Source organism: Microcaecilia unicolor, chromosome 11 (genome assembly GCF_901765095.1).
Source record: "Microcaecilia unicolor chromosome 11, aMicUni1.1, whole genome shotgun sequence".
Classification (NCBI taxonomy): Eukaryota; Metazoa; Chordata; class Amphibia; order Gymnophiona; family Siphonopidae; genus Microcaecilia; species Microcaecilia unicolor.
Genome location: NC_044041.1, coordinates 28,805,189 through 28,821,625, shown reverse-complemented (window position 1 = coordinate 28,821,625; position 16,437 = coordinate 28,805,189). Strand labels below are relative to the sequence as shown.

The window sequence follows — 16,437 nt, the reverse complement described above, 5'->3', positions numbered from 1 at the left end:
TAAAATGATTAAACAGTTTACGTGGAGGGACATTTTTGAAAGAAACGTCTAAGTCGGAATTTGGACATTTTACAAAGACGTCCAAATTCCGAGGCATGGAGAAGGTCATTTTCGAAAAAGATGGATGTCCATATTTTGTGTTCGAAAATACCATGGAAGTCCTTGGATTTGGACGTCTTTGATTTTCGACCATTTTTGAAACAAAGACGTCCAAGTCTAAAACGTCCAAAGTCAAGCCATTTGGACATGGGAAGAGCCAGCATTTTTAGTAGATTGGTCCCCCTGACATGCCAGGACAGCAATCGGGCACCCTAGGGGGCACTGCATTGAACTTCATAAAATGCCCCCATGAGTATGTGTAAATGGTTATATAAATAGATATTTTTACTCCGTCCAGCTTTTAAAATACATTAGCGCCCTTTTACAAAGGCATGCCAAAAACTGGCTTGCGACAGTGTGGGTATGTGTTTTGGGTGTGCGCCGGACTCTTATTATACTGCGTCTGGTAAAAAGGGATTACTTTAATGGGCCGGAAAATGGACGTGTGGTAAAATTAAAACATGCATGGGGTTGAGAAGGAGGGAAGGAGAGAGATGATGGATAAGACGGAGGGAAGGGAGTAGGGAAAGAGACAAATGCTTGATACCATGGGGGTGCTTGAGAGGGACAGAGGGAAGGAGAGATGCTGGATGCCATAGGAGGAGACTAGGGTGGTATGGAAGGGTTGGGGGCGGAGCTTGGGCACCCTCAAAAGTGTTGGATAGCATGTACCCTAGGGTACTGAAAGAACTCAAACGTGAAATGCTGATCTGCTGTTAGTGATGTGTAACCTGTCCTTGAGTAAAGCGGTGTGGTAGCCATGTTAGCCCACTTTTAAAAGTAATAAATAGAAATAAATCAAAACTAGGTGGGCAATTAACACGTTAAGAACGCTATTAAGACATTAATATTTTAACGTGTTAATAGCGTTTTAATGCCGGCTGATTTTTTTTTTTTAACATGGACCTATCCTGTACCCCATATTCCGCATTTACCTCAGCAGCTCGGTTTCTGGATTTTCCTTTCTTTCTCCCTGCTTCAAAGTCCTTTTTCTTCCCCTGCAGAGCCAGGCTCTGCAACTACATGAGCTGCACCGTGCAGGAAGTTGGGGAAGTCTCGCAGGACTTGAAACCATGAGGCTTCCACAACTTGCTGCACGGATGGCTCATGTAGCTGCAGAGCCTGGCTGTGCAGGGGAAGAAAAAGGACTTTGAGGAAGGGAGAAAGAAGGGAAAATCCAGAGCCCGAGCTGTTGAGGTAAACAGGAAGGGGGGTCTGCATTTAAAATCTGGGGGAGCATTAGCGAATCTGAGAGAAGGCTGGTGAAGGGGGAATGAGAGAGTCTAGGTGAAAGCTGGGGTGGGGCCATAAGAGAATCTGGGTGAAGGCTGGTGAAGAGAGCATGGACAAACTTGGTGAAGGGGGCATGAGAGAATCTGGGTGAAGGCTGGTGAAGGGGACATGAGAGAAAGAAACAGGGTGAGAGAAATAGAGAGAAATGATTGTGTTCAACAGGAGAGAGCCAGTAGAAAAGGACGAGAGAAATGCCCAAAATGTATGTTGCAATTAATCGTGATTAATTGGGCGATTAAAATTTTAAGCACTCAGTTGATCGTGATTACAATTTTTAATTGTTGCCCACCCCTAATCAAAACATAGAAAATAAAATAAGATGATACCTTTTTTATTGGACTAACAATACATTTTTTGATTAGCCTTTGAAGGTAACCCTTCTTCTTCAGATCGGAAATAAGCAAATGTTGACAAATATCAGAATATATAAGTGAAACACAAAAGCATTCCAATGACAGCCTCACAGGAAGAGGGTGGGGTAGTTTAGGTGAGAAACAGGGAGAGCTGGGTGGGTGAGAGACCCGGAGAGATGGATGGCTGATAAGAGAGTGACAAAGCAGTATAAGTTTATGGTTTATAGTGGGATAGAAAGCCCAGATTTGTTAAGTCCTGTCTGGTGGGGTGTCAAAATATTTTATCATTTTGTCTTCAAAGGTCTTACATTCCTGGATTGTCTTAAAATGTCCTTTTATTATTCTTACCACAAGATCATTGATGCAGTGTTCTGGTTTTGTAAAGTGCTGTCCCACAGAGGTGGCATCCTGGTTGGCATTGGAATGTTTAATGTTGTGTCTATGTAAATTGAGCCTCGTCTTTAACATATCGCTTGTTTCTTATAGCACCCTTCTTCACGCTTTTTGCATTGAACGATATATACCACATTTGAGGCTGAACATGTGAAGGATCCCCCTTATGCTGAATGTTTTGCCCATGTGAGTGACTGTGGGATCCTGCGAGATATGTTGGCACAGTTTGCAGCTAGGCAGTGCCATAGCGAGGACGGCTGACACCTGGGGCGGGTTGCCGCTGCGCAGCGCACCCCCCCTCAGCGCGCACCCTCCCCCCTCCGGCACGCACCCCCCCCCCCCGGAGCGCATTCTTACATGCATTGAGAAGCAAGGAGCGGGCGGGAGGGCAGGAAATAACCTGTTCCGGGGCAGAGAGAGCAGGGAACCAGCAGAGCCGACAACCCCCCCAGCAGCGTGCACCCGGGGCGGACCACCCCACCCCTTTCCTACGCCACTGCAGCTAGGTATATTGCAGGGACATGTGCCATTCTCTTCTTTTTGAGCTTGTATTGGGAATTTGCTTTTCACAATTTCCGTTTCAAATCAGGTGACTGTTGGATTCAGCCAAGGGAAGTCTTGCCTCATCAATTTGTAGATAAAGGTGAGCCAGTTGACGTAGTGCATCTAGATTTTCAGAAAGCGTTCGACAAAGTCCCTCATGAGAGACTTCTGGGAAAATTACAAAGCCATGGGATAGGAGGCGATGTTCTGTTGTGGATTAAGAGTTCATTGATGGATAGAAAACATAGGGTAGGGTTAAATGGCCAGTTTTTTCAGTGGAGGATGGTGAATAGTGGAGTGCCTCAGGGATTGCTAGTAAATATATATATTAATGATCTGGAAATGGGAACGACGAATAAGGGGATTAAATTCGCAGATGACACAAAACTATTCAAAGCTGTTAAAACACAAGCAGATTGTGAAAAATTGCAGGAAGATCTTGGGAAGTTGGAAGGCTGAGCAACCAAATGGCAAATGAGATTTAATGTGGACAAGTGCAAAGTGATGCACATTGGGAAAATTATCCAAATTATAGTTATTTGATGCTAGATTCCACCCTAGGAGTCAGCACCCAAGAAAAAGATCTAGGTGTCATTGTGAACAATATGCTGAAATCTCCAATAGTAGCAACATTCCATGTAGAATCTCCAATAGTATCTATTTTATTTTTGTTACATTTGTACCCCGCACTTTCCCACTCATGGCAGGCTCAATGCGGCTTACATGGGGCAATGCAGGGTTAAGTGACTTGCCCAGAGTCACAAGGAGCTGCCTGTGCCTGAAGTGGGAATTGAACTCAGTTCCCCAGGACCAAAGTCCACCACCCTAACCACTAGGCCACTCCTCCACTCCATAAAATAAGACTAAGAATGTTATAATACCTCTGTATCGCTCCATGGTGCAACCACACCTTGAATATTGTATACAATTCTGGTCACCGTATTTAAAAAAAAAGATATAGCAGAATTAGACAAATTTCAAAGAAGGGTGACAAAAATGATTAAGAGGAAGGAACTCCTCTCATATGAGGAAAGACTTAAGAGGTTAGGACTCTTCAGCTTGGAAAAGAGACAGCTGAGGGGGGATATGACAGAAGTCTACAAAATACTGAGTTGTGAAGTAAATCAATTTTTTACACTCTCAAAAAGTACATAAACTAGGGGACACTCAAGGAAATGACATGGTACAACTTTTAAAATGAATAAGAGGAAATATTTTTTCACTCAACGAATAGTTAAGCTCTGGAATTTGTTGTCAGAGGATGTGGCAACAGCGGTTAGCGTATCTGGGATTAAAAAAGGTTTGGACAAGTTCCTGGAGGAAAGGTCCATAGACTGCTATTGAGATAGCCATGGGGAAAGCCAATGTTTGTCCCTAGGATCAGTAGCATAACCTGAATTGGCCACTGTTGGAAACAGGATACTGGACTAGATGGACCATTGGTCTGACCAAGTATGGTTATTCTTACGGCCCACACGTCATATGGCAGGGCCCCGCCGTAAATCTCACCCAGTGGCCACTATCAAGCAATCCTTGGTGGCAGCGGAGCAGCACGCCACGCTCAACTAAGTCCGGTCCGTGGATCCAGGAACCTGGGAGCCAGCCATTAGGCTCCTCCAAGCTGTATGTCAAGGGCCTGGGATCATGAGGTCTGAACACCCAGCCTCTGATGGTAGCTAGCTAAAATACTGAGCTTTCTACTGAGCAGAACAGGAAATACTGGTTCTGTCTTTGGGAAAGATCAGTTTTTCTCTGTAGACAAGCAGGGGAAATGTAGGTGAAGTCTCATGACTGAGCCTGGATGCAGGTGCTCTCCCCTAGCTCATTAACCTTTAAGGCTTGACTGAGCATGACAGGTATTCCCGAACAGTGTTGTTTTTTTTAGTTCCCTCTGCTGAGAGGTGGCATCTTTTCCCTCCCTGTATTTAATTGAGCAGCTCCCTCCTAAATCGAAGAGACTTTCTTGTGAAAGCACACCTTTACACAAGTGAGAAATTACCAACCTTGTTTTCTTCCTCTGTCGTGGCATGTCAACTCCCAGACAAGTTCTTCACTCTCAAGCTCCCTTCCCCCGGGGCTCAAAACCAGCACCACTGGGTGGGGGGGGGGAAGAAGCTCAGCTCCTACCACCCCCACACACCTAGCTTTGGTGTCCAGCGGTGGGGAGTCAAGTCCGGGGAGAGCCAGGATGCAAGCATAAGTAGGCTGCTCTATCTCCACAACAATTAGCATTTCAATAGCTCCTCCTACAACCTCAGAAATGCAGGAAATTATACAGCTAGCTCAAAAGTTAAAGGAACAGGTACTCATAAAGCAGCATGTAAAGCACAGCTGCTACCAAGCACCCTTTCACCACCTGCTGCTTCCTCCACTAATTCTGAACAGTAAGCAGGTAAGACTACCAAGAAAATGAAACACTCTAAACCTCAAATAGACAGCAAGAGAGGCTCTTGTCTCCTGCAACAAGCATGGAAGGAACCCCCTCAGACAAAATTAGCACCTGCTATGCCATTCCTTACTCCAGAACTTCTCTAGCAATGGAATGCTGAAATGCAAACGACATCTTTTTTGCATTTACTACAGCGCCTTGTTGCAACAGCCACCACCACCTACTGGAGTTCCTGCACAAAATATATTGCCACCTGCTCTAGGTCCTCCGTATGTTCAGCAGGTCCACATTCAGTGTCAGCAAATAGTGTCTCAAACATCTATAGAACAGCTATGTTTATCTACTAGCCCTCTTCATATTTCATGCCAGCAGGATCCTAGTTACTACCACACTCAAACAGATCCTAATTTGAGATTTTCATCTCCTTCATGGGATCCTTGACCTTCCGTTTATTCTTCTCCTGAACAGCAACAACATTTAGTGTATTCTGACCAGGAGCAAGAACCATCTGCTGAACAACATCATATATCAGTGTTTTAATCAATAGCACTTTCTTCCTCATCCTCAATACCTATGCCTCCAGCAGAAGATTGCTCTTATCTACATTTTCTGCAATAAGTATCTACTTTATTAACACTGAATACTAACCCTGAAGCATTGAATATGAGAGCTTTTCTCACTAGTCTCAAATCACATGCTACCCCTTCCAAAGAGCTTCTTGCACTACCTGTCCATTAAATTGTAAAGGACCTTCAACTTGCCAATTGGTAGACGGCGCCTTATTCGGTTCATTCAAAGTATCTAGAGCTAAAATATAAAGTGCAAAAGCTCCACATGAACACTCTGAACTCCCACATCACTCTATGGTCTCAGAATCAGCCATTAGAAAGTCAAAATCAACAAGGACAGAATTCCATGTTCCTTCAGGAAAACAGCAGACTACAGGACTCTATTGGCAGGAAAATCTCTTAGCCCTTAAGATTCAGGTGCATCAACTCCAAATGCTTCACTATCAACATTCCATTCACCTCCAACTTGATGGTGCCACATCTTCTGCAGCACAAGACCACATGGACACCATTTCACAATTACTAATTGCTTTATAATAATTATACGCTTGTTACTTGATTTGCTCTATGTATGATGCCTATGGTTCCTCCTCCAGAACTGCAGCAATATCTTTAGCAACACATCGTGTAGCATGGTTCAAAGCATCCTATCTTAGGGATCTACATGATCGTCTGACAGATGCTCCTTGTTTAGGGGACAGCCTATTCGGAGAAAAAGTTATTTATTTCAATATCTGTTTATTGTGAGTCAAGCAATCATTCACATCATATCAAACAAAGCAGCGAACTGAAATACAGTGTACAAATTGAGATAACATAAACAACTATTTGAACATGAAATGTAAAACTGTTTTCAAGAAAAGTGCTCACAATTTTCTCCCTCCCTAACTCCCCTTCCCTCCCTCCCTTGATAAGATACACGGGGACCATACATTACTCTTGGTGTCTCACTGGGACTTATATGTTCATTAAGTGTCCTTTCCCGGCCGGGATAAGCGTGTGCCAAAAAGGTGTCCAGACATGAAAAAAGGCTAATTCCAAAGTCTTCAACTCAGACCCAGCCACTCTCCACTCAAACTGCATGTATTCTATCATTTTGCTGCACCATTGTTGGATTGTGGGACTTTTGGGGGGGGTGGAGTGGAGGAGTGGTTAGGGTGGTGGACTTTGGTCCTGGGGAACTGAGTTCAATTCCCAGCACAGGCAGCTCCTTGTGACTCTGGGCAAGTCACTTAACCCTCCATTGCCTGCCACATTGAGCCTGCCATGAGTGGGAAAGCACAGGGTACAAATGTAATAATAAAAAAAAAATCCATTCTTTCAAAATGATTGTTTTAGCTATTGTTGTTGATCTGCGGATAAATCCTTTATATCCTGCTGGGAGAGGAGCAATTCGGAGAAAAAGTTAAAGATACTGTTTCACAAATCATAGAAGACTGTTCCACAATATGGGAGCTTTCCACTCAACCTTCTGAACAGGTTCTCATTTCAGAAAATCATCTACATCTAACTAGAAGAAACCATATCACCATCAATTTGTCACCATCAATTTTTTTACCAATTTTATCCTAGAAGATTATTTTCTCCATACAAGTGCATCAAGGATACCAGCAGTATTCTCAGTGACAAGAGAACAAGGGACCACAAGCAAACCACAAATACCCAGTCCATATCTTTGAAGGCTAATCCTGGATGTTAACAATCTTCCTGTCAGGGGCAGGCTCAGCCATTTTGTTCCAGGGTGGTGAGCAATTACTTCAGAACAGTGGGTATTAAACATCATAGCGGTGGGTTATCACCTGAATTTTTCAATATCCTCTCCCCCTTATTTCAATCCACCATTGAGGTTAAGTCCATCTCAGCATACCCCTATCCTCACAGAATAACTCACCAGTCTTTTACACAACAATGCAGCAGAAAGGGTGCCGAGTCCTCAAAGAGGGAAAGGATTCTATTCCCAATTTTTTTCTGATACCCAAAAGACAGGAGGCCTTCGCCCTATTCTGGACTTATGTCCTCTCAACCAGTATCTCAAGAAAGAAAACTTCAGGATGACAACTTTAGCCAACATCCTTCCACATCTCAACCACAATGATTGGCTGGTCTCCCTCGACCTCAAAGATGCCTACATTTCTTTCTTTATTTATTTGTTTGTTGCATTTGTATCCCACATTTTCCCACCTATTTGCAGGCTCAATGTGGATTACAATGTATTGTTATGGCATTCGCCATACCAGATTAGATAACAGTTGATATTGCATAGAGAACATGGAATAACCTTGCATCGGTTAGAGTAGTAATTACTTCTAAATTGTAATCAGTGTGTAATTTCGAGAGGTTGGTTAGAGGGACACCCTAGCACGCATGCATTGGTGCTGATATGTTTTCACCTAGTAAAGGGCCACCAAACAGACATCAGGTTATGAGAATCAGATGCTCAACATTCAGCGGTTCTATTTATAAGTACAATGATTTTTGTAAACATCAGGTTGAAACCTGGGAGCATTTAACATCTTTTTTTCCTGTGGGTACATCAAAAGAGAGAGGTGATATATGGGAACTCACTCCTTTTGTTTTGTGGAATGCAGTGGTATATTATAAAAATGCTCTTAATCCAAAGGTTATGTAATCCTTTAAGAAAGCCAGTTAATCGTTTAACTTATTAGTGGACATAACCACGGATGCTTGATATGTTTGCATTTTCAATATGATAATACTAGAGCCCAGCTCTATTTTGAGTTAGTATAGGCAGTGCCTTAAGTGGTGGAGGTTAAAGGATTTTTTAAAAATTGACATTTATACCCCACATTATCCCAAGCAAACTCGGGTTCAATGTGGCTTACATTTGAAAATACAGTGAGAAAGAATAATAGAATTCAGTAACATCATGGAAGCACATCGTTGGATATGTCTGAAATTTAACAAAGATGAAATTACCATACAGTGGTGGAAATAAGTATTTGATCCCTTGCTGATTTTGTAAGTTTGCCCACTGACAAAGACATGAGCAGCCCATAATTGAAGGGTAGGTTATTGGTAACAGTGAGAGATAGCACATCACAAATTAAATCTGGAAAATCACATTGTGGAAAGTATATGAATTTATTTGCATTCTGCAGAGGGAAATAAGTATTTAATCCCTCTGGCAAACAAGACCTAATACTTGGTGGCAAAACCCTTGTTGGCAAGCACAGCGGTCAGACGTCTTCTGTAGTTGATGATGAGGTTTGCACACATGTCAGGAGGAATTTTGGTCCACTCCTCTTTGCAGATCATCTCTAAATCATTAAGAGTTCTGGGCTGTCGCTTGGCAACTCGCAGCTTCAGCTCCCTCCATAAGTTTTCAATGGGATTAAGGTCTGGTGACTGGCTAGGCCACTCCATGACCCTAATGTGCTTCTTCCTGAGCCACTCCTTTGTTGCCTTGGCTGTATGTTTTGGGTCATTGTCGTGCTGGAAGACCCAGCCACGACCCATTTTTAAGGCCCTGGCGGAGGGAAGGAGGTTGTCACTCAGAATTGTACGGTACATGGCCCCATCCATTCTCCCATTGATGCGGTGAAGTAGTCCTGTGCCCTTAGCAGAGAAACACCCCCAAAACATAACATTTCCACCTCCATGCTTGACAGTGGGGACGGTGTTCTTTGGGTCATAGGCAGCATTTCTCTTCCTCCAAACACGGCGAGTTGAGTTCATGCCAAAGAGCTCAATTTTTGTCTCATCTGACCACAGCACCTTCTCCCAATCACTCTCGGCATCATCCAGGTGTTCACTGGCAAACTTCAGACGGGCCGTCACATGTGCCTTCCGGAGCAGGGGGACCTTGCGGGCACTGCAGGATTGCAATCCGTTATGTCATAATGTGTTACCAATGGTTTTCGTGGTGACAGTGGTCCCAGCTGCCTTGAGATCATTGACAAGTTCCCCCCTTGTAGTTGTAGGCTGATTTCTAACCTTCCTCATGATCAAGGATACCCCACGAGGTGAGATTTTGCGTGGAGCCCCAGATCTTTGTCGATTGACAGTCATTTTGTACTTCTTCCATTTTCTTACTATGGCACCAACAGTTGTCTCCTTCTCGCCCAGCGTCTTACTGATGGTTTTGTAGCCCATTCCAGCCTTGTGCAGGTGTATGATCTTGTCCCTGACATCCTTAGACAACTCCTTGCTCTTGGCCATTTTGTAGAGGTTAGAGTCTGACTGATTCACTGAGTCTGTGGACAGGTGTCTTTCATACAGGTGACCATTGCCGACAGCTGTCTGTCATGCAGGTAACGAGTTGATTTGGAGCATCTACCTGGTCTGTAGGGGCCAGATCTCTTACTGGTTGGTGGGGGATCAAATACTTATTTCCCTCTGCAGAATGCAAATAAATTCATATACTTTCCACAATGTGATTTTCCGGATTTAATTTGTGATGTGCTATCTCTCACTGTTACCAATAACCTACCCTTCAATTATGGGCTGCTCATGTCTTTGTCAGTGGGCAAACTTACAAAATCAGCAAGGGATCAAATACTTATTTCCACCACTGTATATACCCATCTGGGCATTTAAAAGTCTGTCCTTTATTGATGCAACATGTTCAGAAATCATAGCCATAAGTATAAACAGTTATTCAAACATTATCACATGCAACACAGTTTATTCCAAATTGTATAACCACCCTTATGTTTCGCCTTTGGGTTTAACAAACAATACCATGTGCATGTAAGATTTGGATAAACTAAATAAAACAATCAAAGTTTAAAGCAAATGTCCATAATATGTAATACTTTAACAATAATGAAACAGTGATGGAATATTCACATAGCAGGCAGCCAACAGACTTATTTTCCATTGAACCAAATTAACTTTGTATGAACTTGATGGCTAATAGTGTGCTGCTGGCTAATATCTTTTGTTGGTGTATTTTTTGCCTTCATAATCAAATCACACTCATCTATATACAAACACATAGCTTGGAGACAAAGATTATTTTTTTAAATGTCTTTTGCAATCACACAGACCTGAAGAAGAAATAAATATATACATCAGAATTGGACAATGTTGGCACATTTAGACTGACTCTGGACAGAACTTCTGCATGAAGGAGGGTCTTCCCTCATTATTCAATACCTGTCTTTGAAATATAAAAAAATTAAGTGCATTTTTATAATATGCCACTGCATTCCACAAAACAAAAGGCACAAATTTCCACATACCATCTTTTTCTTTTGATGTAAGCACAGGAAACAAAAACGATGTTAAATGTTCCCAGGTTTCAACCTAATTAATGTTTTTAAAAAACCCATTATACTTATAAATAGAAAAACTGAATGTTGAGCACCTGATTCTCATAACATGATGTCTATTTTGGTGGCTCTTTACTAGGTGAAAAGATCTATGCATGACTACAACACCTGCTAGGGTGCTAGGGAGTCCCTATAATCAGCCCCTCCAAATGACACACTGATTATGATTTAGAAGAAATTAGTATTTAAACCAATGAAACTGATACATCCTCTTTGTACATCCTTATGCTGTACAAGCCTGCGCATTTGAAAATATAAGTGAGATCAAATAAAAATGGTACCAACAATAAAGAAGACAACATGAATGCAGCAGCTGATAGGTTTATTTGCTTTGTTTTGGGTGTACGGGGATGACAGCTGTTAAGGGGAGGTGGGGCTGAGCCGGCTTCAACTTTTTGACATGCCATATCCAGTTCTCAATCTAACCCAAGGAGAACAGGAGATGGTATGAGGCTATCTAGCCCAGTATATGGGTTGAAGCCAGTAGGCGGAGATTGCCACCACACTGGTTCACCCAAAACAATAGCAAATGCTATTGAAAAAATAGTAAAAGATTATTAGAAATAAGGGACTGCCTATGCATGGTCCATCTGTAAAACATCAATAGCAGCTGTTCCAGTTGTATAGGGAGCGCCTTAAAAGGTGGAGGACAAAAGATTTTTTTTTACTTATTTGACGGCTTTTTAATTTATTTGAAAGCTTCCCATGTGTAGATATAAATATCACAAAATCAAAATTGAATTATCACTAAAACAGCTTCAAAAATTATTGTAGCTGGTGGAAACAGCACTAATACAGGCTGTATTTTGTGCTCATGTTTCTACACTGTTCTATACAATACAAATTTAATTGAGGGTATCCTGTTTACTGATGGGTTAATCTTAACTGTTGTTGCAATCTGTCTTAGGAAGCCTGGTGTTATAAAGATTCGAAGTAAAATTAAACTCTCCTTTAATTGGGGCACATGGAATCACATCTTCACCTCAAGTCTTTTGTACAAATGGATTATTCTGTTTTTGAGCATGTTTCAGGAACAAGTGGTTTTCACAAGTCAAAATAATAAAAATAAATATTTTCTTTCATGCAGATCTCTCATTTGTTTTTACATAACTTAATTGGCTATAAGCCCCTAATGCAGCCCATTGGTTTTCTTATATTTTGTCCTTGTGATGATTTATACTGTGCCAAAACTGGAAATACAGTGAGACAGAATAATATAATTCAGTAACATCCAAACTTATGAAATTAACATTATAATTTTGTTTGCATTTGGGTAATAACTGAGTAAATGCTGTTGAAAATGACTTGAAGAAGAAATAAATATATATCACTGAAGTGGAAAATGTTGACACATTTAGACTGACTCTGGACTTCTGCATGAAGGCAGTTCTGTCCTCATTATTGAATATCTCTCTTTTAAACAGTAGGAATAAACAATATTAAAATGCATTTGTTTAATATATCACTAGAGCAAGTTCCCACAAACCATCTTTCTCAATCTAAGAATAGGGGGGGGGGGGGGGAGAAAGATTGTAAATGTTCCCAGGTTTCGACCTAATTAATGCGGGATATAAATGTCATAAATAAGTAAATAAATAGATAGAAATTCTGAATGTTGAGCACCTGATTCTCCTAGCATGATGTCTGTTTTAGTGGCCCTTTACCAGGAGAAAAAAATAAATCTCTGCACGAATATAACACAAGCTAGGTGTCCCTCCCTATAAATGACACACTGACTGTGGTTTATGACTACTCTACCTATGAAAAGTTATTCCGTTATTATACTTCCTCTGTGTACATCAGTATGCTTCACAAGCTGGCATGATTGAAAATATGAGATTCAATAAAAATGCAACGAACAAAAAAGAACGACAACGTGGACGCAGCAGCTTATATAGGTTTGTTTGCTTCGTTTTCTCCGTACGCACAAGCGACGGGCTGCGCGGAGAAGGAGACACGCCGACCAACCTAAGTGACTTCAACTGTTTGACGTCACGCCGACTCCCTGCTCTCAATGACACCTCCTTGATCTCTCCGGCGTCCCGTTCTCCAGTCCTGACGTCACTTCCTGTTTCTAGCCAAGACGGGACGCCTCAGAGCCAGAGAAATTGTGTCAGGGGATGGGGCATCGGAGAAGGAAAACTGCGGGATTGTTGGTGGTAACCTCAGGTAGGAGGGGTAGCAGTGCCGGATCGCGGCCACAGAGAGGGGAAGGGAGTCGGGGTATGCGGAAGACAGAGGGAGAGATGGCAGGGACCATGGAGCGAAGAGACCGGTCCCCGTATGCGTGTGACCAGGGTTGCTCGGCGCGTGAGGGCAGCCCAATGCATGTGACTTGGCATTCGTAGTTTGGGTGGGAGCCATGTCCCTGTCATTGGCAAGTGAGAAGAGGTGTGGTAGCCCTGTTAGTCCACTCTTAAAGGTTATCAATAGAAATCAAACAAAATAAAACATGGAAAAGAAAATAAGATGATACCTTTTTTATTGGACAGAACTTAATACATTTCTTGATTAGCTTTCGAAGGTTGCCCTTCTTCCTCAGATCGGAAATAAGCAAATGTGCTAGCTGACAGTGTATATAAGTGAAAACATTCAAGCATTACTATGACAGTAAAATAGATACCATTGGACATTCTACATGGAATGTTGCTACTATTGGAGATTCCACATGGAATGTTGCTATTCCACTAGCAACATTCCATGTAGAAGGCTGCGCAGGCTTCTGTTTCTGTGAGTCTGACGTCCTGCACGTACGTGCAGGACGTCAGACTCACAGAAGCAGAAGCCTGCGCGGCCACGTTGGTGATCCGCAAGGGCCGACTTCTACATGGAATGTTGCTAGTGGAATAGCAGCATTCCATGTAGAATCTATAGAAATCAAACAAAATAAAACATGGAAAAGAAAATAAGATGATACCTTTTTTATTGGACATAACTTAATACATTTCTTGATTAGCTTTCGAAGGTTGCCCTCCTTCGTCAGATCGGAAATAAGCAAATGTGGTAGCAGATAGTATATATGAGAGAAACATCAAAGCATTACTTTGACAGTCTGACAGAGTGGGAGGGTGGGGGTATGCATGGGGACATCAAAGCATTTCATTGATATTCTAACAGGATGGGTGTGGGTAGGTGAGAGGAGGGTAATAAACAGAGAGATAAACAGAGAAATACAGCTTTATGGTTTATAATGGGTTAGAAAACCCAGATCCTTATTAAGTCCCGTTTGTTGGGTGTCAAAATATTCAGTCATTCTTATTTCAAAGGTCTTACGTTCCTGTATTGTTTTAAAATTACCTTTCAGTATTCTTACTGTGAAATCACTGGTGCAGTGTTCTGGTCTTGTACTTACTATAAATCATTTCTATAGCGCTACCACTCGTACGCAGCGCTTTACAATTTAACATGAAGAAAAGACAGTCCCTGCCCAAAAGAGCTTACAATCTAAATCAAGACAGACAGACAGGACAAATAAGGGAAAAGGGTAGGACAGACAGATAGGACATAAGTGGAAAGGGACTATTGAAGAGAGGAAGACAAGATAAAGGCTACGAGCAGGTGACAAATTGGGGAATAGGTAAAAACCAAATCCTTGTTGGATGTATCGATATACGTTGTCAGTGTTCACGCTGCAGAGGAAAGGATGAATGTGAAGAGGGGCACAAGCTTGAAACTTCTTGAGCGCTAGTGCTAATTTTTAAGGCTTCAGCATTTCTCCTCGCTAGTTTGAAACGTGCCAGTTCAGCTCCTTTTTTGTGTTTGTCATTCAGGGCTTAATTGCTGGTAAAAGAACCTAGCACAACATTCACCTTTTTTTGAGCCTAAGGAAGAAGAGCAGAGCTGCTCTTCGAAATCTGCTCTAGCTTTCTCATGGAAATAGAGTGGATGTAGAAGATCTTTCTTGCCCCCTGGTTCCTGGAGGGAGCAGAGCCAGAAGCATTGGAGCTGCTTACCTTGAGATGTGCACAGCCAAGTGGCCTTGAGTTTCGCATGATTTCTCTGTACAGTTGAAGAGGCCCTGAGGGAGAACAGGGAAGGAGTGAATGTTTTGTAAGGCCTACTGCTTCCTGCTGCTTATCATGCTGGCTTTGCAGGCGCTGCTACTTTTGCCTTTGGTGGCACATAAGCACCGCCAAACTGGGAAAAGACCAAGGGTCCATCAAGCCCAGCATCCTGGCTCCGACAGCGACCAATCCAGGCTTCAAGAACCTGGCAACCCCCCCCCCCCCCCCCAAAAAAAAAATTAATAATGTTCAATGGACATTTTTCTCAGGAATCTATCCAAACCCCCTTTAAATGGATGACTTGGAGAATGAGGAGAGCAGGGACAAGAGTGAGTGAAAGGATGTTATATGATTGAAGGGGTTGTGGGTTGTATGGAACAGAAGAGAGAGTGAGGGTATTGAAGGGAACATGAGGTATGAGTGAGAGAATAAGAGTGGAGGAGGTACAGGCAGCTAGTGAGGCAACCAGTGAGGAGGGATGAGAAAACATGAGATGCTGATCTCTACTCCCTTGAGAAAGCTATGATTTTGAGTTCCAGAACCTCCTCCCTTACCTATCAGAGGATGCTGAAGAGAGCAGGTAGTACAGTCAGTCTGTCCTCATTCCCAGGGGCAGAAGATATGCAGCTGATTCTAACTTGGCCCAGGATGAAGATAAGAGTTGATGGAGAAAGCAGTTTCTCAGGGAGGGGGAAATTGGTGACCATCATAGAGTACTTGAGGACTACCAGAGATTAGGGGGTCAAGACTTGGTGGGGCTCTAGCACCATTGGGGAAATTAGTGGGAGCTTAGAATAGAAAATCATGATCATGAGGGCAAAGAGGAGTAGGTTAGAGAGAAAAAGCCCCATTCTCTTTACCTTCTTTTCCTTCTTACCACAGTGATCCTCCATCCTCTGCCCACATCAGTAAACCCTCAGGTGTCCTTTGCCCACCTGTGCTCCAAGAGAATAAGGAGGAGTGTATTTGTGTGAGGGTTGACAGTATGTGTGTTTTTTTAGGGGGGGGGGAGGGAGAGCGACAGTTCACATGCATCTATGCCCCTATCTCCTCACCCTGCTCCATATCCTTTCAGTCTACGGATTAAACCTCGCCTGGGAGCACGGGATATTTAGTGGCCTCTCCGTTCCCAGAAGTTCCTCTTTATTTGACTGAAGATTGGAGCAGATGTTACAGTATAATCAATTTGTTCAAATGCAGATGCTCCACACTTTCACAGAGTTGGATGTTGTATAGCTGTTAAGCGAAAATGCTTCTTCTCTCCTCAACAGAATTGTACCTGCACCAAGGGTAGCAGAACTCGGCTAGCTGCTGAGAAACACCACAGTAACACAGAGGACAGCAGATAAATGTAGTTACAGGCCTTGTTCTCTTCTCCTCCAGTTCTTTACCAGGTTGGTTAGATTAAAATGGAAATTCCCATACTTATGCTAACACATTTTTTTTTAATCAACCTCTCAATCCTGTTTCTACCAGTGTTCCATAGCTATTCCAAGCATG

The 16,437-nt window shown here is 42.6% G+C and overlaps 2 protein-coding genes across 2 annotated transcripts in view; one reads left to right on the top strand and one right to left on the bottom strand.

The window, feature by feature from the left end:
• SVOP (SV2 related protein) overlaps positions 1–4,863 on the bottom strand; it is a 98,971-nt gene extending 94,108 nt beyond the window's left edge. Inside the window, exon 1 of the mRNA XM_030219242.1 lies at positions 4,685–4,863. Within this exon, the coding sequence (XP_030075102.1) occupies positions 4,685–4,710 (26 nt within the window). The 5' untranslated portion in view covers positions 4,711–4,863. The remainder of the gene's footprint in view (positions 1–4,684) is intronic.
• Positions 4,864–12,962: 8,099 nt separating this feature from the next.
• USP30 (ubiquitin specific peptidase 30) overlaps positions 12,963–16,437 on the top strand; it is a 42,974-nt gene continuing 39,499 nt past the window's right edge. The window contains exon 1 of the mRNA XM_030219243.1: positions 12,963–13,102. The gene's annotated coding sequence lies outside the window, so the exon portion shown is untranslated. The remainder of the gene's footprint in view (positions 13,103–16,437) is intronic.